The following is a 27552-nucleotide window of genomic DNA, read 5'->3' as shown; positions in this document are numbered from 1 at the left end:
CTTCCCCCCTCCCCCCCGCATCCCCAGGACAGAGACGCGGCCGCGCGGCGCTCCCAACGCTTTATTCGCTCCCGCTGCTCTCCGCCGCGTTCCCCTCCGCTTCATCCTCTTCCTTCTCCTCCTCCTGCTCCTCCTCCGCGTCCTCGTTGCGCTCCTCGGCGATGCTGCGATGAACAGAGAGGGAGATGTAAGCGCACGGAGCGGCTCAGCCCCGCACCCCACCGCCCCGCACTCACCGCTCTCCGCTCCTCATCTGACGGATCCGCAGCTCCCGGCGCAGCAGCAGCAGCAGCACAACCACGGGCACAGCGGGCAGCAGCAAGCAGGCGGCCAGTAACCCTGCCTTCCTCGCCGCGTTCCGCTGCGTCCGGTGCTGGTGGGGCCCTGGGGCAAAGAGAGCGTTAAGTTCTTTGCTATGAGAGCCGTGAGGTGCTGGAACAGCTGCCCAGAGAGGCTGTGGATGCCCCGTCCATCCCTGGAGGTGTTCAAGGCCAGGTTGGATGGGGCCCTGGGCAGCCTGGTATTAAATGTGGAGGTTGGTGGCCATGCATAAGGAAGAACTTTTTCTCCCAGGCACTGCAATGGCTGCCCAGGGAGGTGGTGGAGTCGCCGTCCCTGGCAGCGTTCAAGAGGTGCCTGGATGAGGAGCTGCGAGATCTGGTTTAGTGCCTGTGGTAGCAGTGGTGATGGGAGGTTGGACAGGATGATCTTGCAGGTCGTTTCCAACCTTGTGATCCTAGGGTTCTCTGGTTCTACAACCCCACACTGCTGCACTCACTGTTGCGCAGCAGCTGCACACCGCTGTCCACGCTGCCCCCGAGGCGCGACCCACGCTGACGGCAGTCGGGAGGTTTCCATCCTGGATAGCAGTGGCAGTGCCGGTGGTTATTGCACACCTGGGGGAGATACGGGGGGGAGCAGAGGGTCTTCAGGTCAGGCACAGCTCTGCCCAGGGCCATCCATCATGATATGGTGCTGTTGCTCACTCCGTGGCCGTGGCATTGGATTTCACTGCTGCAGTCGTAGCCCAGCACGGAGTGAGGGTGGCACGTGTTGTTTATGCACACCTGGAACATCACAGAGTGCTCAGCTCAGCCCCCCACATCGGAGCAAAATCTTCAACGCATTCTTAAATAAAAATGCAGATCAAATATTTTCCTACCATTTCAGAGCCGCATTTTGTGCCCGGTGGGACCAGCAGGGGATCTTGCCTTGGTGATGCATTCAGGAAATCCAGAGATACACACAGCTGCTCCCGAACCCGGGCATAAACAACTGCAGCGCCGTCAGTCTCCAGCGGGGCGCTGTGTGGGTAGGTGCAGATCAGTTTGCCACAGCGAAGGTTCCTGGAACATCAATCTGCATCAGATGGATGCTTGGACACGGATATGGACAGACACTGCGTGGTGAAACATCAGCATCGTTCACAGCACCAGTGTGGAGAGGGGCTGCAGTGCTGGCAAGGAGAACACACGCAGCGCTGCGTTTGCTGCTGAGCACAACTACAGCATTGATGCTTAACTGCTCTGCACAGCCCGAATTAAACCCAACTGTGTGCTTTTAGCAGGGAAGTGCCCCTCTTCAGCCACCTACCTCCATGCACAGGCCCTGTAGCCGTGCCGGGGGTGGTACCCGCAGTGTCCAAATCTGTCCCTCTGGCTGTTCAGTTCCTCATAGCACACCACGGGAGCGCTCCTCGAACCTGCATGTTTTACCAGTAACGTTGCTCTTCACACACAGCCCTCAACAGCTTCCTATTTCCTCAGGCTGCACACAGCAGAATGCAAACCCCAGTCGCTGCCACCACCCAGCATCCCACCACCTGCCGTCCCCAGTGCTGTGCTGGGTGCCTCTACCTCTCCCATAGAGCCGCTGGCACTGCAGCTCAGCAGACTGGCAGCGCCCGTGGTAGCAGTAGCCTGTGCTGTGCTCACAGCTGTGCCCGTCCTGCACGTAGACATCAGGGGGGCAGGAGGCAGAGGAGCCGTTGCAGAACTCGGGCAGATCGCACTGAGCGTCGGCGGAGGGACGGCACGGAGTGTTGGGAGCTTTGAACTGGGATTGAACACCAACTGCTGGCTGCAGCCCGTGGCTCTGGGGCATTGCACAGCCCCAGCAATAACACCTCCCCCAGTAACATCCGTCCAGAATTAAAGGGAGCTGAGCTGGAAATCCCCACCCAGGAACCACCTCAATTGGGCTGCAGCAGTTTGTCTCCATCCTTAAGATATTTCTCCGACGATCGATGATGGTTACAAGATCAGAGCCTTACCTGACATTCTTCACAGCATAACCCAGAGGAACATTTCACTCCTGGCTTAAACACGCATCCTTTAGTGCAGCATTTATCCTTCAAGCATGCCTGAGGACACAGCAGCACCACATTACACCACATTTTTGTCCGTCCCCCCCCAAAGAACTTCTCACCATCACACCTTCTCCCCTTTTTCACCCCCACAACGCGAATCAAGCCAGAGTGCGCAAAGCTGCCATCAGATGGAAGCCAGGATCTGAGCACAGCCTTGCACAGCTCTGCATGGACAACACACAGCTCTGTCTGCAGATGCTGCAGTGCACACCTCGGTGCCGCCGCAGTCGCATTGCTCGCCTTGCTCCACCACGCCGTTACCGCAGATGGGCGCACGGCGTGGGGAGGAACCCCGCAGTTGAGGGCTGTGCAGGAGGCAGCGCCCTGCATCGCGCCTCAGGAACTGCTCCAGGTCTGCAGTGCTGCAGCTGCTGAAGGCCTTTGTCCCACTGATGTGTCTGAAAGAAAGGATGAGCCGTTTTTGCTGGCACCGCCGCTTCCGTGCAGCGCTGAAGGCTGCGGGGTGACCTCAGTGCAGCCTGCAGGACCTAAAGGGAGCCTACAAACGGGAAGGGAATCAACTCTTGGAAAGGGGAGATAACAGCAGGACAAGGGGAAATGGTTTGAAGTTGAGGGAGGGAAGATTGAGGATGGATGTCAGGGGGAAGTTCTTTGCTATGAGAGCAGTGAGGTGCTGGAACAGCTGCCCAGAGAGGCTGTGATGCCCCGTCCATCCCTGGAGGTGTTCAAGGCCAGGTTGGATGGGGCCCTGGGCAGCCTGGGCTGCTGTGAAATGGGGAGGTTGGTGGCCCTGCGTATGGCAGGGGGTTGGAGCTTCGTGATCCTTGAGGTCCCTTCCAACCCTCACCATTCTGTGATTCTGATGGGGATTGGGCAGCATTCAGGAATATCTTGCTCTCAGAAATAAAGCTTTGCTTTTCAAAAGCGAATCCCTATTTATCCTTCCTCCCTTCCCAAGCAGGTACCCCTGCACCACCTCCACCACCACCACATCTGCAGCAGAGCCCTCTGCTGGGGGTATCTGTAACACAGGGACCCCCGGGCACTCACAGTGCTCTCCATTCCATGACACAGGTGTGTGTGGGGCAGCGGCAGCCCCGGCCATCATCAAACCCCATGCCCAGGCTGCGCCCCAGCAGCTGCGCCAGGACGACGGAGAACGATTCCAGAGTCACGGCGCGCTGCAGCTGCAGGAGAGCAGTGCTGTTGGCTGTGATACGGCCTGGCCACATCCCCCCATTCAGCACAGCCCCATAGCACCACCCCATACCACAGCCCCATAGCACAGCTCCATACCACGGCCACAGCACCAGATGCATCTCTGTGGCACAGCGTGCCTGGAGATGTTGCCACTGTGAAGTCAGCCTGGTCCCGGTACCTGGAACACAGCAGCTCTGTGCACAGACCTTCCTGTGATGCCCTACGGCTGGAAGCTGTGGGCTGAGTTCTGCTCATCTGCAGTTATTGGGGTGTTTTGGTCTTACACAAACAGACAGGCAACGTCGTGTGGCCGCAGAGCCAGGTGCGACTGCTTCCACTGCAGGAACCGCTGCAGAAGCTCATCTGCTGCCCCATCCGTTGAGATTTTGTTCTGCTGCATCCAGAGCTCCAGGGAGGACGGCACCACGGTCACATTCAGGGGATTAAAGATCTGAAATGTAGCAGCAACAGTGGCTGCTCACGCCTTGGTCTCAGAGCAATTAAACCTCTGTGTCAGCCTGAGGGGCTGCACCTCTGCCAAACTTACACTGTTCGCTAAATTGAAAACCTGGATCATCTTCTGCGTCACAGCGTTCTGGTCTGAGCCCAAATAGTTGTGCTGAAAAGCAGCATGAGACATGAAAATGGGCAAAGCATGGCTTGTGACAGCACAAGACAACGTTAAAGTGTTCCCTATGCCCATCACGTAAGTGCAAGCTACCAACATCCACCTTCCCTTCCTGCAAAACCCTCAGCACAAATACCACCCCAAAGGGAAGCCACGAATTAGTGGAAGCTGGAAATGGCACAATCAGAGCAAACACAGGGAGGAAACGGATGCTGCTGACTTACCAGAGCCTTGTCCAGAACTACATACACCTCAATGTACTTGGGCAACTGGGCTGCATCCGATGGTGGCTGAAAAGAGAACAGCTGGATGCTCTGTATTCCTACACCCTAGGAACTGTGTCCCTGAGCTTTGCTGTGCTACGTAAATCTCAATGATGTGCAGAGCCACCTCAGCTCAGCAGCTCCTCTTGCTAGATGAGGCAGGAGCACAGTGACCACACAGCAGCTCATTGCAAGCCATTGCCATCCAGGCTGCCCAGGCTCAGAGCCCCGCATGGCACGGCCCCACTCTCACCTCCTGCATCCCTCTTCCTGCAGCCCTGGGGTGGCTCTGAGCAAACAGGAACCCCGCCGTGTTCTCATTTCTCAGCCGATAAACGAAATGCTCGAAGGTGGGAGAGGAGCCCAGAGGTTCGATCCCAAAGCTGGCGTTGTGGAATTGCAGCAGGCCCCTGCGGGAGGAGACGGTGCCACCGGCAGTGCCAGGCCTGGTACCTCCTACCTGAGAGCCCTGCGCCCATACCTGAGCCCTGCACAGGTGCTGAGGGTCACTGCTGAACCAGGGATGCCCTCGATGGAGCCACGGTAGTAGCAGTCGCCCTATGGCAAAGCAGAGGGAACCCTTTCTGAGCTGGGGAGTCTCAAGTGCTGGTCACCAAATAATAACAACCCAAGCTTACCTTGATACGGGTCAAATCAGCCATCGAGGATCCTGTCTCATCTGACACATAAATCCTAAAATCCTCAGGTATAAAGAGACTGCAGGAGAAGAGCGTGAAGTCAAATACTGAAGCGTTATCCCACACTGCCACTGAAGTTGCAGACCCCAAACTGCTGCCATCGGGGCTGCAGCCACAAGCACCCCCCACCCCTTCCACCCCAGTGCCCACAGGTGGGAATTGCCCCATGCCAGAACAGCAGGGCAGGTCCAACTCACTGCTTCTCAAGGTGGATGGTGTATGGCTTCCCCTCCACCGTGAGGATGTAGGACAGCTTGTCCTTGGAGCGCAGAAAAGCAGAGAAGGGGAGAATTATAAGCAGAACAGCAAGCTCAGAGAGCAGATAATGGAAGCTCAACCAGCTTCAACACTCCCTGAGGGGCTGGCAGAGCCCCTCACCCACCAGCACATCACCCCCATCGCCCAGCCACTGCACCCACCCACCCCTGCATGAGTAGGAAGGGAGCACTGTACCGACAGCCCCGTCACGTTGGGGGGCAGCTGCAGCGGGGTTGTGATCTGTGACAACGCTCGTGGACCTGGGGAGAGAGCAGCAGAGCAGCATCACAGCCAGCAGCCCCCACACGGCCCCACAGCTCCACAGGGAGCACTCACACATCACAGCCAGCAGCGCAGCTCCCAACATCAGGCACGGCCCCATTGCTGCTGCCTGCTCAGCAGCAACCAGCAGAGCTCTGCTGGTAACGGCCCCAACAGAACAGCTCCACCAGCAACGGCCCCAACGGAACGGCCAAAAGCAGCAGAGGACAAAAAGGGTGTTTTTCTACAAAACCAGCGTGTTTATTGCTTGCTTGCTCTTACAAAGGTTGGGTACAGCAAGTCCGTCGCCCCCGAGCGCTACAAACACACGCACTGCGTCCCAGAAGCTCATGGGAACGGGGGGATGCTGCTCCCACTGTAAAGTGGGAACCCTCCCCCAAGCCAACGGGGGCAGGGATCACGTCTGCTTCATAAAAGGAAATCAGTAGTCATCTGCAAGATTCGGCACGTTTAAAATCCGAGCCATTTCCACAGAACAGCCTCTAAAAACTGCACGTTGGTTGCCCTACACCACCACCCTGCAAATATTGCTAACATGCACAAGGAAGTATAAAAACGTATTAGAAGGCACCGTTTTCAGCATAGTTTTAGTTCACACGGACAGCTTGAAGTACAATTAAGGAGATCCCGGATTACTTTGTGATGTGAGCTCCCCACGTTGCCAAACACAAAGCAGAGCCAGGAAATGGCAGAGCCTGACAAGAGTGGGACAGAATGGGAACAGGGAACAGCTTGGGACAGACAGAAGACCCCCATGGACGAGTCTGCTGATAGCCTAGGTGACATCTGATGGATTTTAATAGTGTTATAAATCTTAGTCTATGGTTATGGGAAACCACAGGAGTTCAAGTATTTTATTACTGCAAATGCAAACACTTTCTCTCTATATATTTATATATGTATATACAGAAGATAAGAATTTTTTTTGGCAATACGATGGGGGATCTTTGCAGAGCAAGTTTGTACTCAGTGGCCAGCACAAAGTGAAAAAGCCAAGCACACCTTTCCAGGGTTGTCTTCCCCGTTTTCATTCTCCTGTTTGTCTCCAGCATCAGTTCCTACCCACAGCACCAAGTGCTGAGCTCCCCTTCTGGGTACTGTGTTAAACCTGGTTTAGCAGTGGCACAGAAACCGATGGCAGCTGCATGTAAGCCTAGGAAAGCATCCTGACTGACACTAACAAGGGTTGAAGATTAGGTGGCAACGCTGCGTTAGCCAACAGCTCCTGCTTAAAGTGCTCAGAGAAGCTCAGGTGATCTCAGCAGATTCACATTATTTGCTTCCCAGTGTTCTGCAGGGATTTCTCCAGAGTCTTTAGGTCCAACTTAAAACCCAGAGCTAAAAACTCCATTTGTCTTAACCAAAACAAAATGGCCACGTCTTCTCGTACCTTTGTTCTCCTTCCCCATTTATGGTATTAGTGGAAGTTAGTACAGGATTCTCACTTAGCAACTCACAATAACTGGTTTAAAATCATGAAATAAAACTTAATGTTCATGTAGTTTAGTGTCAGTCAGCATGAAATGAAGAATTTAAGTGCATTATTACACATCAATAAACATATATACATGCATAAACGTGTTTAGAATATATTTATCTTCCTCTGATGAAGTACACCGATACCTTGTTCCACTTGTGCCATTTGTGTAAATGGGTAACGTTTTCCAGTCCATGCAAACTAAGTTTAGATTAATTAGCCAGATTTCCTTGATTTGAACATGGCATGGGACATTGAGAAAGACGACAACACAGAACTTCATTTTTAGGGCTCATTGCAGAAAGGGGGGGGAAACCTAAAGCAACTCCTGAGCGCTGGACTTAAAGGGTGATTTAACTGCAGACTGCTGCACTTCCAGCTGGACAGCCCTGCTGCAGCATGCAGAGCCACAACACTCAGACCTAAGAACAGGCTCGATGTTTTCTGCTCCTGTAGCTTTGGCAGAGGTATTTGTGTGCAGGTTTACATTCCTCGCTTCCGTATCTCTTTTGCCTTATCCATGGCTGCAGAAGGAAGGCTTCCTGGGTTTACCATGGGCCACTGGATGCAAGAAGGATAAATGCCATTTTCAGCTTTGCTTCAGTGAACAGATCAGCTCACGTGAAGGTCCCAAAGAAGTCAAAAGCTATTTGGGGGGCAAAGGTGCCGGTCGAGAAGGAAAGTAACGTCCTTGAGGTAAACATTTCTGCTGTGATGGAGGAGGTCTCTGAGGTACACATTTCTGCTGGGGAGGAGGTGGCCTGTGGTAAAGACAGACAACTTGCTGTGAGTCCACATGACAGCATCTGAAATGCCCTGACACTGCCCAGAATGCACGCAGCAAAGCAGCCCTATCTTCCTCTTGCTTTGCACTAGCAAGGCCCGTGCTCATTTGTTACAGACTCTCCCCTTCCTGCACACTCAGTGCCTCATGTAGGCTCACTTCCAACACCCCACGGTCAAATTCTGCTGCCCTCAGAGCACCCTAGAGCATAAAATGTGCTTTTATTCCAAAGTGTGAATCAAAGGAGAAACTCCTTTCACTAAAAGGTCAGCTCTGCTCACAGCATCTGATGAAACATCCTGATACTTACAAAGATGAAGGCAACAACAAGCCATACACATCAGGACAGTTGGTTACATTACTTGCAGCAACTCAAACCAACCTTGCAGGCATCTTCTGTGGCTGCAGGGCCTGGTACTGTGGAGATGGGTAGTAGGACTGGTGGTAGGCCTGCTGGGGATGCTGGTTAATGGGGTAGGATGGCACAGGATAAGTATTTGGCTCCATGTCCTATGGATAAAACAGAATGAGAACGTTCACAGATTTGCACTTCAGAGCATTAAATTTGTTTCACCATACAGGTGATATCTGAGATGGCTTGCAACCAGCCCTGGAAATGACACTTGTTGTTTCCTTCTAAGCAGTAGAAAGAATAACTGAGGAGCTTTTAAACCCATTTAGGAAACACTGCTTCTATTTCACTCCTAACAGAGAGTAAGCCTCAAAGCCACAGCTTTGAAGCCTCTACAATGGTACAATAACATAAACCGTCCTCATCAGTCACTTCAGAGACAAATAAAAACAGACAGCAAGTAATTCCTACCACAGGTACACCTCTGGAAGGGTAAGGCATGCCATGTGGAACACCTCTGTGAGGGAAATCTCTTGGTTCTGCTTCTGTTCTAGGAGCTGGTGACTGAAGTGACCTGAAACCCAAGAGATGTTACCTGGGTGAGCACATAACCTTGACAGGATGACTGAATAGGCTACGAATCCAAGTGCTTCTTACTTGCTAGATGGATTTAGAGCATCCTAGCAAATACCAAATGTCAGGAGGATGGTTTTTACCACATGTCTAAGAAACAACATAATCCTTTTTCTGTTTAGGACTATGACAGCTTTATTTTGCCTCCGCGCCAAAGATAGGACCCAGAAAGCATAAAACCCATCACCAAAGACATAACAACAAACAGAAAGGTAAAAATAAAGTTCTCTGCTCCCACTAGGTAAAATTTGATCTATTTTTTTTTCTGCCATGGCCCAGAGCAATTTCCATGCATCATTTGGTGCAGCTGTCTTTGTTTGACAGCTTGGAATATATCTCCATACTTCAGCAATGGCTTATGTAAAGAAATGTTTAAGGACTACCTCAAAAGAGCAGAAGAGAAGGTGAAGAGGGGACTGTACTTACGAATGACAACGTGACATCAACCTTCTGAAGCATCGTTTCAGTCGGTCTCTCCTTGCAAATGCCAAAGCAGCAGCTAGAAGGAGAGGCAGGACCAGGAAAAAAAATACCAGCAGCCCATTTCTCAGTGAGTTGTCTTTGTCTGTTGGGGGACAAAAGGACGGAGAGGAAGAAAGTACTGAGTGCTGGTAACGTCACATGTCTTGTTGTAGCACTTATTAGGTTTGGTTCTACAATAAGCTTCCATTCTCTGTGGCAGAAATATCTGAAGAATCTGTTCAGACTGCAAGACGTAGGCAGAAATGTTTTTCTAGGTCTGATCTTCCCACTGTGGTGGGACTCTCCCATCTGCTACTATCTAGCTTCCCTCAAAACCCACGCCATCTCATGAACAAGGGTCTCCAGGTTCATTCTGCCACCTATTCTGCCATTCCTAGAGTAGGAATACTCTACATCAGTCCCTTCTTCACATGCTCCACAAACTCACTGCAGAAGTCTTCACCAACTTAAAGCCTCCTCTTTCATCTTCAAACTATCAGTGAGAAAAGTGTCACAGCCTTTCACTTTGTTCCCTCCTCTGCACGAATTGTGCTGCCCCAGGCACCACTCTCCCCATGCAAACCCATACAGGCATCTTCTATATGCACAGACACAGCATCTTCTTGCTGTGTCAAATGCTGACCCAGCACCTATTCCTTGGGAGGGGAAAAAGTTGCATGAAAACAAGACAAAATTCCCTCCCCACCCATCTCTTCCAACCACCACAAAAAAAAAAAAGCAATGCAAAAGTCTGCAAACAAGGCAGTGCCACAAACCTCTGTCTCTCCCCGTTTCTTTATGGTGTATCTGTCTTCTATAGCGTAAGATGTTTGGGGCAGGGACTACATTTGTATTTACTACCAAACGAAGCATGCTGTCTGCACTCAAATAATAGACATTAATAAAATAGTGGCTCGTCAACACGCCCATGATGGCCAGCTGACAGTCCTGCAGGTGCACATGCAGATATCAGAGCAGGGTAGAACCCATCTCTGCCACCACTGCTGCGAGTCCATCCTCACAGAGATGCCTGTTGACATCCATGAATTTGAACCCTATGCCAAATTTCATGTTTTGTTTGGATCTAAGATTAGAAAGGGCTTCAACGTCCAGCTTCGATACAGAGAAGCCCAATTTGATCTTGGCCCAAGGTGGCAGAAATCACCTGAAGAAAGTTGAAACAGGCCAGTGTCTTTAAAGATCTCCAGCATCCCAAAAGAAAGAAGTGCAACACCTCGAGCTCAGAACCCCAGCTAGGATTGCTAGGGGGTGAAACCTGGTGAACAGCCCCACACCAGCACTTCAGCCACCAGAACTGAGCTGCTTCAAAGCAATAGGCACTCTGCACTCAGCCCAGCACCATCCCTAGCAACACAGCCCCACAGCTGCCCCTCTTCTACTTGCCATTATAGGGAGGTCCACTGTCAATACTCCCTCCATAGCCTTTGATATTGCAGAAAGGAGGAGCCCAGCCTGGCTCACAGTGACAGTTCCTGTTGTTGTTGCACACCTACATGTGAACAACAAGCACAAGGATTACAAGAGCACAGGAACAAAACAAAACTGTGAAGCTTTCACTTGTAAGGTATCACTTACCCCACGTCCATGGCACTGCTTTTCCACGTCACAGTCATAGTTCAGAACAGCAGCACTCACACACTGGAAGTGCCTGCAGACCTAGGGGAGTTCAGAGATGCATGCTAACCAAACCAGATGGCTTTTCACCACAGTACCCCACTTCTTCTCCCCTCTCACTGTTCCCACACCGATGGTTCTGCAGCTGCTCTGCTCTCTGACAGGTCACACACTCCTCCATGCCAAACCTCAACTCCACAGGAACACAACTCTTCTACAAAAGTCACTTTCAACGTGTTAATTACCTTTCCATTACCACATTTGGTGCCTTCGTTCACCATTCCTGGATCAGGGACATCAGAGCCCAGCTGGAAATCTACACCCCAACAAGTGGTGCCATTACTGGGAGTCCAGATAATGGCAGGCTTAATTCCAAAAACAGGCATAGTTTCCACATTTTCACACTGCAGCTTCCCACACATGGCATTCCTACAACATCAACACACAAATACTGTAGTGATGCTTTTTCCTGTATGTGAAGAGCTTAGGAGATCAGTGATGGGAGATGGAGTACAAACTCTCCCTGCCATAGCCCCAAATCTGAATGTGTCAGGCAAAGATACCCCGAGGCAACAGCTTCAAGCTCAGCTACAGAAGAACCCTCTGAACTTTCAAACTCATTTCAAATATTATGGGCAAGAGTTGGACCCAGATAAACTAAAACAAAAGCCAACAAAACCTACAAAAGCAGAAGCATGAGGGCTTTCTGTTATGTACTAACAGCATCAGAATTTAGAGTAAAACAGATCTTTTCTAAGCTATCTCACGGTGGTTTCTGAATGATGTAAGCACTGCCACTAAGGTTAGGCTATAGCATAATGTTACTCTCCCAAGTGCTTCTGCCATAAAACCCCAATTTAATACTATGGCACCCAAATAAAATGTCAGTCATACATTTAGGAGCTTCCCAATGCATTTGGTTCAACTCACCAGCTGGAACATTTCTTGTAGTCATGGCCATGGAAACCACAGTTGCCAAATCTGTCACCCTTGGAATTCACTTCAGCAAAACAAATGTTGGGGGCAGCTTTGGCTTCTGAAAACAATAACCCACCCCCCCCAGACAGAAGAACCAGGTTAAACAGAGACAGAAACATCTCACACCATCATATTTCCACCCTCCAGCCCAATTATCCTATGTCTAACAATTTCCCCACAAAGCAGATATGCAGATCAAGCCTATGAGCTTGAGCAAAATGATAAACAGTGAAAATGCCAACACTACAAAGTCCCAAATAAAAAACAGAGTGACTTATCAAGTGGTACAATAGGCTGGATGTTATTTCTGCAAGCCCTATAAGCCAGAAGCTGAACTGTGATGCTCAATGCAAGAAAATTACTACTTGAATCACCAGCACGGCGTTAACTGTAACAAAAGACATGAGAAGGCAAAGCCATAAATGCCACTGCTCCAAATTCTTTGTGTTGCTACAGGAAAACAACTGGATGTTTTAAATAGCCTTAGTGTTCTCTTCTAAGTGCATCTGCTAGGAAAGCAGTAACACTTTGCTCTTCCTCACTTGAGCCAAATATATCCTGGCACTGTGCATCGTAGTACTGGCAGATGCCATTGTAGCAATATGCTTCCTCATTGTGGCAGGGGTGGCCGTTCTGAACAGTGAAGTCAGGCTGGCAGAACTGGGATGTGCCATTGCAGTACTCTGGAAGGTCACACTCGTTGTTACTCGCCCGACACTCAGTTCCACCAGGGAGGATCTGGAGAGGCAATTGAGGGAGAAACTGCATCAGGATCAGAAAAAAAAACAGATGAGGTTTAACAAAAGCAAGTGTAGAGTCTTGCATCTGGGGAGGAATAATTCCATGCACCAGTACAGGTTGGGGGATGAGCTGCTGGAGGGGAGCCCTGCGGAAAGGGACCTGGGTGTCCTGGTGGATGACAGGTTGCCATGAGCCAGCAGTGTGCCCTTGTGGCCAAAAAGGCCAATGGCATCCTGGGGTGCATTAAAAAGAGCGTGGCCAGCAGGTGGAGGGAGGTGATCCTCCCCCTCTACTCTGCCCTGGTAAGACCTCATCTGGAGTACTGTGTCCAGTTCTGGGCTCCCCAGTACAAAAAAGACAAGGATCTCTTGGAAAGAGTCCAGCAGAGGGCCATGAAGATGGTGAAGGGCCTGGAGCATCTCTGCTATGAGGAAAGGCTGAGTGAACTGGGTCTGTTCAGCCTTGAGAAAAGGAGACTGAGAGGGGACCTGATCCAGGTCTATAAATATCTAAGGTGTGGGGGGCAGAATGGTGAGGCCGGACTGTTTTCAGTGGTGAGTGGAGACAGGACAAGGGGAAACGGCCGGAAACTGCAGCATAGGAAGTTCACAAACATGCGCAAGAACTTCTTTACAGTGAGGTGACGGAGCACTGGAACAGGCTGCCAGGGAGGTGGGGGAGTCTCCTTCTCTGGAGATGTTCAAGACCTGCCTGGATGCCGACCTGTGCGACCTGCTGTAGGGAACCTGCTTTGGCAGGGGGTTGGACTCGATGATCTCTGGAGCTCCCTTCCAACCCCTACAATTCTGTGATTCTGTGATACGACCCTCAAAGCAGAGAGCAGTGCTCCCAACACCCAGCATGCCCTCAACAAGACAGGCACTGATCTGCTGCCCTCTGGGGGTGTTGGATGATGCTCCTCATGTATGCACCAAGGCAAACGTCCTCCTTTTCTAAACCCAAATAACAAGGTTCAGTCTTACCTGACAGTTTTTACAGCAGTCTCCATAGGCACATTCAGCAGTGGGTCGGAGCCGACAGGTACCTGGTTCACAGCAAGGATCACTTTCACATTCCTGAAAACAGAAGCTCTGTCAACGTCAGGAAATCACACCCACAGCCGTGCAAAGGTTGCTCCCCAGGCAGCATTTGTAAAACATGGCAAACTACAAACCTTTGGTGACCCACAGTCGCATTCCTCCCCCATGTCGACCAGCTTGTTCCCACAGTAGGGGATGGTATAGGTTTCATCAGGCCTGGGAACGTTAAGCAGGCAGCTTCCCCCTTTGTTGAGGGTCAGCTTCTCAAAGTCTTCTGCACTGCAGCTGCTGAAGTTCCTTGAGCCTCTGTAACAGAAAACACGAGCAGATTTCTCCATCAAATCAATCCCTCAGGTTATAGAGCAAGCATAATGTCTGCTATCCCACAACTTGTTCAAACTAGGCACATACAAAGGGAAAAGCTTCCCCTTTTATCAGTTACTTACGATGCTCCAGAACTCATAATGCAACTGCTCGCTCCACAGTGACAGACCCTTTCATCATCATGGTTCATCCCCAGGTTATGTCCCAGCTCATGAGCCATAATTGAAGCAAACATCTGTATACTGATTTTTCCAAACTGCACAAGAGCAAAACAGACAAAAGAAGTGGGCATTCTACGTTCAGATTCATTTTTCTTTTTCAATGCCAATTTAAGTAATTGTTTACATAAATGCCAAAAGGACAATTCTGTTACTCTGTCACCACATTAACATCAAGCAGGGGTGTTTAAAACATCAGCAGAGAAATCCTGTCACCTCCTCTCGAGTGCCACTTCAGCTGTGCTTAATATTAAAGATTCTGCACTTCCAGGAAGGCACTTTTCCAAATCTTGTTCATACTCACAGTATTACTAAAGATATCTCACCACATTAATGCCTCCTGCGTGGCTCTTGGAGCACACTGTTCCAACATAGGCCATTCCAGCTGTTCCACCAAACCCCTTCTTCCTGCAGTCATTAAGAGAAGAAGAGAATCATTCTAACCACACAGACACACCATGCCATGTGTCAGAGCTCACACCGTGCTCTTGGTTTCTAGATAGCAAATGCAGAAGGCAGCTTTTAATCCATTCAGATGCAATGCTCAGCACGAGGCTTAAACCCTTTTCATGTGAAAAAGCCCTCAATTACAGGTCTAAGCAGTGCACAGTCCTTACAAAGGATTATCTGATTACAAGCTGTCCACAGTATGAAATACAACATTGCAGGATGTATGGGACAAGAAAATAAATGGTTTAGAAATAGATCTGTCAGAAAAGATGCTGAATTCACAGGGCAGAGAAGCGTTAAAATGCTTAATTTGGCACGGAATGTTTTAATGTAGAACACAGCACTGGATTCCCTGCTGAAAGTGAGCAGCCACTCCTGATAGTAAGGCGAGGCTAAGCAGACAGGAATAGAATAAGCTTCTTAAAAGCCAAAGGGAAGGAACCTCAACTCACAGCACAAACTGGGCGCTGTCGTGCCTGCGGCGCAAAACAAGGTTCTTCTCTCGCCACTGCACAAAGTTTGCCAGCACATCACCAGCACCTCCATCTGTGCTGATGATGTTCTCGTACTTCCAAATCTCCAGGCCAACCAGCACGACGTGGATGTTCAACATGACGTACATCTGGGGAAGGAAAAACAAGGAGGAGAAATCTTGCTGAAGAGCTTCGAAGAAGGACGAGCGGTTTGGCGTCCCGCATCCGACTGCAAAAATCTACTTCTTTATTAAACAGAATCACAGAATCACCCAGGTTGGAAGGGACCTCAAGGATCACGCAGTTCCAACCCCCCTGCCCAGCAGGGCCACCAAACATCCACATTCAGATCAGGTTGCCCAGGACCCCGTCCAACCTGGCCTTGAACACGGCCAAGGACGGGGCATCCACAACCTCCCTGGGCAGCCCGTTCCAGGGCCCAACCACTCTCCTTGTAAAGAACTTCCCCCTAACATCCAACCTAAATCTTCCCTCCTTCAACTTGGATCCATTTCCCCTAGTCCTGCTGTTGTCAGCCCTTTTGAAGAGTTTACTCCCCTCCTGGGTGTAGGTTCCCTTCAGGTATTGATAGCCTTCTCTTCTCCAGGCTGAACAAGCCCAACTCCCTCAGCCTGTCCTCATAGGAGAGGTGCTCCAGCCCAAACAGTTCAAACCAATGTTTTCCCAGTGAAACAGATTTCAATCAGCAAAAGGGTCGATGATTGAAAAGCCACCCTGAGCATTAAATGGGAAGGATGGAGTGCCTTTCACTTACGCTGTCGAGGAAGTTTGCCAATTGCACCATATGTTCTCTCACTTCCGTTTCGCTCTTCCCAAAGTCTTCAAACTGCAAGACAAAGAAACTCAGTGGCGAAAAGCAGATAAAGACAAGGCTTAGCAAAATGAATAAAGTGTTTTCAGATTAGTAACCGAAGGCATTCTTGCCAGGTTCCCAATGTTCTGCTTAGAATACATGAGGTTGAATCCCTGCCTGGAAGGCACTCATCAGGAAAACAGCATCTTCACTGCTATTACTCAGCTGCTCAATAATCCAAGAGAAAACACAAGAGGCAGCTTTTGCCATATGCTTTCCATCATTACTAAACTCTTTGCTGATAGAACCTCTCCACGTCTGACAGCTTTTTGTTTTCCAGAGGCACAGCATATAGGACTTGTCTCAGTTACAGCCTGGTAGAACACATTTGCATCATCTTGGCTAAAGCGTGGCTGTCTTCCAACAATCCATTGGGGAGTGATGGAGACTGGCAGCTTTTCAACCCATCTCCTGGGGAGAAGGAAGGGGAGGCAGCCCCCAATCCAAGCCGTACCTTTTCTTTATCCACAACTATGAACAGCTCCACGTATCTCGTTTGATGCAGGATGGCTCTTTTTTTCTGTGGAAAAAGGTTTTAGACGGTTTCAAGTTGATTAATTCAGGTGTAAACAGCAACAACAACAACAAAATATCCTGTCATATTTTACTCAATACAACCAGTGGCTTCAGGGACACACCCAAGGCATACTGCCAAGATGTGAACAAGCCAGAACCAAGAAGAGCAGTCCAAAGCAATGACAACTTCCCTACTAGCATTTTATACTGAAATTGAGCTATACAAGGACTTCCAGCATCAACCAAACACCAGCAGCCCTTCGGTTTGTTTTTGAATGAGAATGTTTCTATACTCCTGCTTTCCCTGTGACCTTGTTCCAATACAGCCAGCCTTTAAGCAACACGTCAATCTGTTCTTCTGATTATTAGGAGAATGGAATAAACAACACAATATGCTGCTGGCTTCTGATGCCATACTTTGGTAATGAGCTTCTCCAACGAAGCTCCAATGTTCCTGCCCTTTAAAAGCCCCCAAAAGCTCTGCCAATGAGCAATCTCACTGCCACTGAACTCTCACTGCTGTGTGCAGAAGCAAAAACTGCAACCAGCCATTTTCCAGCAGTGCAGAAATACCCAGTGGCTCAGAAACCTTCAGGTATGTGTTAAGCCCCAGAGAAATCTGCTAAGCTGCTGCCATATTTCTTAGCTGAACATTCATGAAATTCATTGCAGGGGAGTGGAGAAAACAGTGGTGCACTTACTCGTAGCAGCTGAGTCATACTAGGATGGTGATTTTCTCCTATGTGTTCCCCCTCTTCATGGCCTTCAGTGGTTACCCCACACATCGAGGGCTCTTTTTTCACATTATCCAAAGAATACAGGATGTGTTCAGTGCCAGAGGATGAATCCATGGGCTCAATGCCATAGGTGACATTCCCTATTGTCACCAAACCCCTAAGAGATGCAGATGTGCAGAGAATTCTTGCATTAAACACAGGATGGTTAGGCAGGGTTTTACAGTGAAACAAAACAACAGTTCTTTCATAACTAAAGGCATGTCTACATCACAGCCCTTGCAAACCTTCACTCAATGCCTAGAAGCTGCCCGTCACCTGGAAGGGCCTTTGCAAATACAGCAAAATAAACACAGCCATAAGATTTTGCAGTGCCCAAGAAATTAAACCACAGACCTGAAGCAGAAATACTTAGTTCAATTACTGTCCCCACTTTGGTATCTGATGTGATTCTGTGTCAAATAGACTCCAAAAAATAGGGAAGATAATCCAATGCAGGAGGAATTTTCCAACCCCATTTGAAGCTTTGTGTAAAAATTGCAGGCCAGTGTTCCACTTCCCATTTCATTGCATCACTGAAGATACTGCACGTATCTGTTAACACTAAATGAACAAAAGATACTGCAGTGAAACCACACAGAGGCGTACACTGCTGCAGTTGGTCCCTGTCAATGATTCCCATCTGGTTGAACAGTGGTTAAAAACAAAGCAAGAATTTTGTTTCGTGTTCAGTGAGCTGTGAGACCCACGTGACAGCAGTGCAACAAAGGCTGAGTTTGCTACCTGAGCCCTGAGCAAGTGCTGACAGCAACAACAGAGTCCAGGATCCCCTCCACGTATCCCTGGTAATGGCAGTGATCCTGCACAGGAAAACAAAGGTGCATTACACACGTGTTCCATGCACATCCAGTGATCACATAACTGCTGTCTGCCACTGACCAGCAGCAGTTGCAATTCGACAGCATCGTATGTTTGAAGTTGAAGCCACCACGCATCCTGCATCCAGCCTAGTTTTACTTTTCCTGTGGCTCCATTGCAGTGTAACAGCACTTCCTCCTCTAGCACACAGCTAAACCTCTTCACCTGCCTTCGTGCCAGCAGGGTTTCTACACCAGAAGCTGATCAAAAGGTCAGGCTTGCAGGGAGACAGGGATCCAGTCTGAATCCTGTTCTGTAAGGCATCTGCACCTCACAGCTCGATAGGACCAATTAGATTTGAGCTGGAAACCCCCTCACTGACTCATTCTACCTGAAGCTGGATTCAGAGCTGACCCTGCTGTAACACTGACAAGCAGGGCTCAGAAGCATTACCTAGCAACTGGATTTCTTAGCCTGACATTAAGCTATCCTGCTCTGAACTGCAGCCCTTCACCCCACCTCAAATACTCTGAGGCCAGCCCCTCCCTACAGATTTGAGCCAAATTATCATTCCAACATCTACAGAAACAGTTGGGAGAATATTTGGCTTGTATGCAGCCTCCTGCTAACGAGGAGAAGGCCAACATCTGCTGTCCTCACCACGGCGCTGTGCAGCCTAACAGCTCAGTCACACAGAACGTCCCTCGTCAGCCCTGCGAGGCACAATACTTCCATTTTGTCCTCTGCATTAAACATTTTGGGAACTAAACGAGATGGTAATACATGGCAAAGGCATTCAAAATTATCTGGCAAGTGTGTCTTTAAATGCTAGGGGTCAGGTAAATCACGTCGCCTGTGCTTTTGGCAGTTAATGCTAAGGCATGTAATAAAGCTTCAAGGTCACCGAGACTTCTGTGAACTCGTGCAGAAAAGGCTTTTTCTCTCTCTTTTTTTAATCATTTTTTTAACAGGAAGGAAATAGCCAACTCAGGTGCCCTGTTTTCAAACACCAGCTCTTACAAATCAGGTGACTGATGCTTCCCTTTCAACAATGTTGATTTGTAAGAGCAGTGAAGCCAACAGAAATACCCTCGTGCTTTTTGCATCACACAAGCTGCTGTTAATTCTCACTCTACAGCAGCAATCAGATTTTCAAAGGCAGCCTAGAAGGCAGTCTGCTTGCACAGAAAAAGAGAGCTGCAAACATGGATTAAATGCAATGCTATGCAAGTAGGAAAGAAGCCCTACCTGGACATCAGGGTATTCAGATTGCAACTTCCCCTCCTTATCATAGGTATAAACTGTAAAATCTTTGGGTAACAAATCTCTGCAAGGAAAGGGGACAGAGAAGAATAAATACCAGAGGAAAACCAGGAACTGACTTTGATGCTACAGCAGGACAGCATGATGATCCTGACCACGAGTGTCACTAACACATAAATTGCAATTGAGTGATGAAACAAAGGGAAACTCTCACAAACTAACAAAGAAGTTGTGCCCTCCTGCAGCAAAATCCAAGATATCAGGAGGGTGGAACAGTATTACAAGGGAAATAGCCTGATATATGTTTACTTGCTGTTGCTGCAAGTATCCCTTTAAAAATTAAAAGCAAGACAGACAACATATTCTCTGTAAGTTATAGATATTAAGACCTGGGAATAAAGCTTCCTCGTTTGTCTTCTGCTAGCGAGACAGAGGAAAAAATGAAACAAACAAAACCCAGAGGAAAGCAAAAATATTTACTTGAAATATAGCTCAGCTTGTTTATTTTTAGATGTGAAAAGGAAGAATCCTTTCAACGATTCCCCAGGTCCCCTTTGAGCAAACGACTGCTTCCTTCTCTGAGAAGGATCACAGGGTTCAGTTCAACATTTCTGCTCATAGCCAAGACTGTGGGACTGGATTCACTTTCACTGACTTCCTCTGCAGATTTCTCACATCTAGGTCGTGGCTGCCCTTCTCATGAAGAACCTCAGCCACCAAAACTAGCATGCTACCTGCCAGCTCGTTACTTGGACACAACAGATGGAGTTGAAAACAATAAAAGTCAAGGAATTCATCACTTACTTGTTCTTTTCCAGATGGATCGTGTATTCTTTGCCTTCTATCTCAATAGCATATGATGCCTTGTCCTGAATGTAAAGATAAAAGACTGTTAAAGGTCCCTTCCAGCACAAAGCAGGCTAGGATTCTTCATCACTTCCATGCATGGAAGCTGCCTGACCCTGAGCAGACAGCCCTTCCCTGTTAGATCTTGCTGGCTGCACTGCAGCAGAAATAAGCACGTGGAGGTGAGCCTGAAGCCTGTTTTATAACTGTCCCTACCTCCAGAATCTGGCATTTCTTGAGTAGTTGGGGAAAAGTCATCTGAAGGAAGCTATTTCAAAATAGCTTCATGGTTTTCACATTCTTTGTTTATAAGACTTCCACAGATAAACTGAGTTACAGCTGGAGAGGACAATGCTGTTCTATGACTGAACACAGTGAGCTGGCTCCACTCAGCATGGAAGGACCCTAGTTGCTAAGTGGATAAGCTGAATCACCTGAACTCTACATTAAATATCACAGCAAGAGCTACTAATGACTGCAATACACTTTAAGACATTTTTCTGAATATTAAAGTCTGCCACAGTTTGTAACATTTGTGACTAAGGCAGTTGGTCTCATCCAAATACCTCGAGGTGTGCAGCCCTTGGTTAAGTTATTACAGCAGAACAACACAGGCTGGAAAGTACCCCTGAGGTATCCAACCACTGCTTAAAGCAGGACCAGGCAGCTCAGGGCTTCTTCCAGTCACATCCACAGCATCTCCCAGGTTAATGATTCACCTCTCTGAAACTCTTCTGAGCGCTTAACAACTCTAAAGATCCTTTGTTGCAGCTTGTAACCTCTGCAGCAATGAAGTAACTTGGCTGGAAGTGGATGCTAGATAGGATGTCTTTTGTAAGGAGGGATACTTATTTGCTGCAAAACGACTTGGCTGATTCATTTGTGTGTGAGAACTTCAGGTTGATTTTGAACACACTTGGTCAGGAAGAAGATACTGAACTGAGTGCATTGAGGTCATTGGTAATGATGATAATGAGGGCATTGGTAACCCAGTACCTGTGTTGAGGAGACATTGGAGGTCTCCCGTCGCTCTCTTCCTAACTTCTGTGGGATTATAACTTCGTAGGAAGACAGCTGAGAAATCTCCTGGAAACCTAGAAAGCAAAAGAGAATTGCCACCACCAAGTTAGTCTGGCCAAAGAAACAAACAACCACAAGGATGAGGCAGAGGGGAGAAAATGGCACGGGCAAATCCCATCTCATATTCCATCTCCTTTCATTAGCAGAAATCAGAGCACCTAAAGCAGGCCAGCACAGATAACTTGCTCAAGGGCACGCAGAAGGACGGTGCCAAATTCAGGCCCTGCCTGCAGCCTCCTCTGACTCCCCTGGGGCTCCAGCAGTGCTCAGCTCTCAGCCAGCCCCACGGAGCTCCACGCTGCAACCCTCAGCTCTGCACATCTCACCAAGCTGCTGAAGGAACCAGCGCTCCTTGTGTTCTTAGAGAGCATTTACAGAGCTCATAAAAACAACCAGAACAGGCAAGCAGCCTTCTGCAGATTCCTTCATAAATTATTTGCATGTGCAACAGATCACCTGATTGAATTAAAGAAAGAGAGGAGAGGAGGAGGAGAGAAAGGAAGAAAGGAGGAAAGGAAGAAAGGAGGAAAGGAAGAAAGGAGGAAAGGAAGAAAGGAGGAAGGAAAGAAAGGAGGAAAGGAGGAAAGGAGGAAAGGAGGAAAGGAGGAAAGGAGGAAAGGAGGAAAGGAGGAAAGGAGGAAAGGAGGAAAGGAGGAAAGGAGGAAAGGAGGAAAGAAAAAGACACCACTTTTTGCAAGTTCTGCACAGACATGCAAACAATAACAAGTTGCACACGTTAATCACTTTCCCCATCAGCATGCTGCTGCCTGGAGCTGCTCCCTGGGCCTCCCTGTGCAGGATTAGCAGCACTTCTCCTAGCTCATGGCAATGGAATCAGTGAGCTCATCAGGAGAACGCGAGCTGCAGGACCCAGGGGCAGGGAATAGCTGTGCTCCTTGGCACCAGGACATGCCTGTGGTGGTTTTATTTTTGTGGAAGCAGAAGCAGAATGCAGAGGTATTGCAGGACAACCATCTGTCACACAGCCGTTCTGTCACACGGGTATAGGCTGGATTCCTTCTCAAGAAATAAAACAAAAAAAAAAAACCACTGGACACATTCTGCTGCACAATTCTCATTAATTACTGTGATTGCTGGAGAGGAAAAAAAGTATAAAAAACTAATCAGAGAAACTTCCTGACAATAGCCCTTATGTTCAGAGGCCACAGAAAGTACAGTGTCAGAACCTCCCTGGCCCCAAGCACAGGGAAGGGCAGCTTCCTTCCCAGATGACCCATCACACCATGTGCCCCAGCATGGCACTGCTCTCCATTTCCAGGCACAAGGCTCACGTCCTGCCCCCAGGCCATCACACAGCCCTGCTCTTCCATGCCCCGACCCCACAGCCTTTATCCCAGGGACAGAACCGTTGGCCCCACTGTGCTCAGCAGGCTGCCTGCTCAACCCCAGCCCCCCCAGCAGCTGGGAGAGTGAATCATTGCACAAAGCAGTGGGAGGGATTTCTGGGAACGGCAGCTCTCAGAGGCACAGCAGTATGGGGAGCTCACTTCCAGCTTCCAGAGCATCCTGACACCTCTCCTCCAGCTTTCTGTCCTCCCCCACTTCACTACCACCACGCTGGGGACCAAAACGTGGTGCTACAATGCCTTCCTTTTCCTTTCATTGTGCTAAAAACTCACCAGCGATGCCTGCAGGAAGATGCCACCCTCCAGGATGGACGGATGGATGCTGCCCATGAGAATCCATCCACACCTTTCGGTACAAAGACAACTCACTTCATAGCAAATTGTTGTGAAGGAGGTGCAGAAGTACCAGCAAAAACCAAACCCAGATATTCAGCTGGTTTGTAGGTTTGAAGATTTCACATTGTGTTTTCCCAAGATAAGCTCTTTTTTTTGCTTTATTTTTTAGCTTTTACTCCTCTGCCTGTTGAAAAATCTTACTGTAGTGTAATGAGCACAGGTCCTGTGCACAGCAGCTTGCAATAACCTACAGGGCTTCATGCACTGCTCTGTGTGCACTGCACCTGGGAGCCCATTGCTTATCATCCCACCTGGCTGCAGCACACGCTATTTCCAAGAAGGAAAAAGCAACTACGACCGCTGTATTTATCTTGTCTCATTAAAGACTGCCTTAATTACCAGGCAACTGGGAAGGAATGAATCACCTGCCCTCCCCGCCCCAGATCTGCAGTGAGAACTTTGTGATTGGGAGCAGGAAAGCCCTCCAAACAAGCCGTGTTGGGGCTCTTCAGACACCGAGGTCAGACGTCAGGCCCTTACCCTGACAGGTAAGATCTGCATTCAGAGGTCAGGCAGCATCTCCACCTTCACTGCTCACAGCACGCCTGCTGGCTCAGTTACAGCAACACAGCCACAGTCGCCTACACCAACACATCACCTCATTCATCACCTTTCTGTTCCTGTAACTCCTTCCCAAGCCTGTTACGGTGAGATCAGATAGACAGGAGAAATAAACAAACAGTTTCAGCTGCAGTCCCACTGCACAAACCAAGCTCCAGCACGCAGCTGCTCCAGCGCAGGCTGCAGGGAGCCTGCATGCACCCACCTCACAGCCACCTGCTGCTCCAAGGAAGGCTGAAGCTGTTTTAAAAGTTTGGTCAGGCTTCCTGTGCTTCATGAAAGACGACTTTGTGTATTTATTTACCTACATTGGTTTATTTTTTCCCCACACCAAGCAGCAAGGCTGATTCACTTGCAGCTTAAGCTACTCTAAAGGCTCATTTCCTCTCCTGCCACGGCACTCCTGCACCCCATTCATACGGTGCAGACAATTACTTCCACCTCAGAAAGGCACTTTGCATCTGTCCTTCCAAAGCTGCACCTCACTGCTGGACATTTTTCTCACCCCCCACATTACCTGGACTGCAAATTCAATAAGCATTCTCTGTATCCCATGATCAGAACCACAAAGGACTTTTGCCAGGCAGCACCTGTCTGGGGAGAGACCTGTGTGATCAGGGCCACAGATGTCCTTGTAGAATGACAATCACTGATCACTTGTGTGGTACACTTCAACCTGCTATGTGCAGGGAAGGCAGGTCTCCCTGTGTCTCTCCTTGTTGTCACAGAGCCTGTTCAGAAGGTAGGAAAAGATGACCAGCTGTCACAGCAAGAGAAGCACGTTCATCCACTTGATGTAATGCTTGTTTAGCATTAAATCAGACTAGAATGATTGATGTAACTTCTCTTAACATTTTACTGGAGGTGTTGGAAGTTAATGAGGATATTGAGCATTCCTATGGCAGTGTTTGCTGGAATGCTCTCGTGTCCCTCATGCTGAAATCCCAGCTGATGCTGTAAGTGCTTCCTGCCTAGGCTCTTACTAATCCTCCTCCTACCCTCTCCACAGCCAAACTGATCAGTCTGCAGGACAGCAGCTACTCTGCTAAGAGAAGAGCCATTGCTCTCGTCTCCTGGTATCACCACTAACACCTTCTGTCGTGGCACCTCACTTTGAAGGGAAACAGAGCAAAGCCACGCCACGGTGCCAGATGTCACAGCCCACCCAGACACCCTTTCTCCCAGGCTGGGGGCCCAGGAGCCCCTGCCTTCCCACCCGTGCTGCTCCCAGAGCCCACTCACTTCCTCCAGACCTCAGCAGCCCTTTGGATGTCAGCTCCCTTCACAGCAGAGGTTCGTGGGAATGCATCTTCTCAGAAATGCTGCTGTCTATGTTTGGTTTCCAAAGGAAACCACGCAGCACACGTTCAATCACAGAACTCGGTAGAGTTGGGCAAATAAACTTCTTCTTCTTTTTTTTTTCCCTTTATCTTAAGAAATGAGAACGTTCAAGACAGGCAAAAACTACAAAGTCATGTTTCAAACTTCCTTTTTCCAAAACCAAATTGCTACGAGAGGCAACGTGAGCTACACTGATATTTCTTCCCTCTTTTTATTCTTCACACAGAGGAAATAACCACAAAAACCTCTTTGCCCTGCAGAATGATTGTCCCAGATCTCTCACAACACAGGAGAGGCAGGGCCGTGCTTCTCATGAGCTGAACAGAAGAATTATCTTAACCAAAAACACTGCACCTCCTCCCAAAATTTAAACCCGAGCATTCAGGCACTTAAAAAATTCCTTTAAGGATTGATAAAGCACAGCGAGGCCATCTGATATCAGAGACCAAGAGGCAAGAAGCAAAGCCCCTGCCTACGGCCATGCTGCTTTGGTTCTCTATGAATTCACACAGCCAAAGGCCGAGGTCTTCTCCACACACAAACAGGAGGGGAAAAGCTGCATGACAGGCAACCCCTTAAGGTCACCTGCCACTCTACAATCACATTAATTCAGGAATTTTTAATTAGCAGTTTCCGGCAACACCTCATTTCTGCCTCGTATCTCACCTCACAGCACTCACATCCCAGCCCAAGAAGCTGGAGGTGTGGATGCACTGAAGCAGGTGACTTGTTTCTCCCCTCCCATCCGAGCTCAGACATCAGACAAAGGTTTATTATCCTTCATCACAGACTGAGGATGACGAGCTGGGATACAGCTGCCACAGCAGCACTGCCTGCACACCTCCAGTAACGCCACTGACCTGCAGCTCCTCGTATCCCAGCAGGGATGGAAGCACCAACCTTCTGCCTGCAGCAGCCTGTGGTACACACAGCACCCATGGGTGCAACACCTGGGGCTGCAGGGCCAGCTAGCAGCCAGCTTCCAAACCAGTCCAGAGCAGCACGTTGGGTCTGAGCCACTCAGACCACAGGTGAATTACTTCTCAGCACTATTAGCTTCAGGCAAGCTTTCTCAGTTATGAAGTCCTGACAATAAAACTGTGTGTTCATGGCAAACACAAGTTTAACACGCTGCATCTACTCTTTCCATAGAAAGAGCACAACAACAGATGAGGCATTTCAGCCTATCGTCTACACGGAGCATCAGGATCAGCATCCTTGAAGCCCAGAGCAGAGCACCATTTAAATTCATTAGAAGTCCATAAACGGAGTACGGGCTTCAAAGAATTGAAACTATAACAGAGCACTGTGTCAACTCATTAAAAGCCTATAAACAAAGCACGTTGTCACTGCGCTGTCACAACTGCACTGTGTAGCACTTGAGATTCTGCACAGGGAGCAGCTGCTTTGGAGGGACCCCAGTGATGCCCTCAATGCCTTCAGCCATGGCTGCAGCTGTGCACGAGGAGCAGGGCATCCCCATCATTCCGTTTCATCATTGTGGTTGGTGACCCAGCACACAGCAGGGGGATTGAAACTCCATGATCACTGTGGTCTTTTTCACCCATTATATGATTCTACGATTCCGAATGCAGTGCAGACAGCATGGCTGTACGGTCACCTCCGTGCAGGACAGCACAAGCATCCTCCAAGCTGGGCAGCAGCACTGTTGTATCCTCTATTTAACAGGCCAGAGAGGTTGTGGATGCCCCATCCATCCCTGGAGGTGTTCAAGGCCAGGTTGGATGGGGCCCTGGGCAGCCTGGGCTGGTATTAAATGGGGAGGCTGCACGTGGCAGGGGGTTGGAGATTCACGATCCTTGAGGTTCCTTCCAACCCTTGTCCATCCTGTGATTGTCTGCTCACCAAATGCTTCTGGGAGGGCTGTGACCACGCTGCCCATCCAGACCCACGATTCCCCACGGACCAGCAGTCACCTGCAGCCGGAGCACAAACACGCATCCCGCCCAGCATCCCTCCGAGGCTTCACAAGGTGATGACGAGCAGCCCCACCAGCTCAGAGCCCCACGCTCCGGCCTTCCCCACGACAAAAAGTCCCATCGCGCGACCCAACAGCCGTCACCCCGGGGTCGGGCAGGGAGAGAAACAAAATCCCCGCGTCTCCCGGGCCGCAGAGGCCGCTTCGTTTCGCTCCACCCCTGGGTCGCGTTCCGCACTCACCCGCGGGGCCCGGCAGCGCGGGCGCGGCCAGCAGCAGCAGGAGGAGGAGGAGGAGAAGGCAGGGGCAGCTCCGTGCCACCCAAGCCATCGTGCACCGCGTCGGCCGTGCGGATCTCGGAGCGGGCAGAGCGCCGCGCTTATGCAGCCGGGCCGCAGCCTGCGCTGCGCCGCCCCCCGGGCGGGGCTGCTCCGCCCGCCGCTGGCAGCACGGAGGACACGGGGCGGACCCCGAGGGCAGCGGCCGCTTGTCGGGGCTGTTGTTGCCTCGCACTGCGAGCCCCCGGCTGAGGGTTCAGAGCTGAGGTCGGAG

At 49.6% G+C, this 27552-nt stretch overlaps 2 protein-coding genes across 2 annotated transcripts; both read right to left on the bottom strand.

Annotated features, from left to right (window-relative positions):
• Window positions 1-59: 59 nt before the first annotated feature.
• On the bottom strand, window positions 60-7067 carry LOC128089957 (disintegrin and metalloproteinase domain-containing protein 32-like). Its single transcript, XM_052701840.1, has 20 exons — window positions 7049-7067; window positions 5572-5636; window positions 5316-5377; window positions 5059-5137; window positions 4902-4978; window positions 4674-4830; window positions 4382-4447; window positions 4077-4148; window positions 3814-3980; window positions 3626-3707; window positions 3380-3516; window positions 2580-2766; window positions 2273-2362; window positions 1857-2055; window positions 1594-1702; window positions 1163-1346; window positions 987-1067; window positions 779-896; window positions 237-384; window positions 60-164 (listed from the first exon to the last, which is right to left on the bottom strand). The coding sequence occupies exons 1-20, from the start codon at window positions 7065-7067 to the stop codon at window positions 62-64; spliced, it is 2202 nt and encodes a 733-aa protein (XP_052557800.1). The 3' UTR covers window positions 60-61.
• Window positions 5875-27415, bottom strand: ADAM9 (ADAM metallopeptidase domain 9). The gene is made up of 22 exons (XM_052701866.1): window positions 27243-27415; window positions 21313-21410; window positions 20275-20339; window positions 19456-19534; window positions 18133-18209; window positions 17317-17509; window positions 16554-16619; window positions 16001-16072; window positions 15205-15374; window positions 14629-14710; window positions 14207-14340; window positions 13895-14066; window positions 13704-13796; window positions 12522-12717; window positions 11932-12037; window positions 11247-11430; window positions 10963-11043; window positions 10771-10876; window positions 9331-9469; window positions 8743-8845; window positions 8302-8429; window positions 5875-7896 (listed from the first exon to the last, which is right to left on the bottom strand). Exons 1-22 carry the CDS (start codon window positions 27328-27330, stop codon window positions 7782-7784), a joined length of 2547 nt encoding a protein of 848 aa, XP_052557826.1. The 5' UTR covers window positions 27331-27415; the 3' UTR covers window positions 5875-7781.
• Between the last annotated feature and the right edge of the window lie 137 nt (window positions 27416-27552).

Source organism: Tympanuchus pallidicinctus, unplaced genomic scaffold, assembly GCF_026119805.1.
Source record: "Tympanuchus pallidicinctus isolate F22 unplaced genomic scaffold, pur_lepc_1.0 scaffold41, whole genome shotgun sequence".
NCBI classification, from domain to species: domain Eukaryota; kingdom Metazoa; phylum Chordata; class Aves; order Galliformes; family Phasianidae; genus Tympanuchus; species Tympanuchus pallidicinctus.
This window is presented reverse-complemented; position numbering and strand designations above follow the sequence as displayed.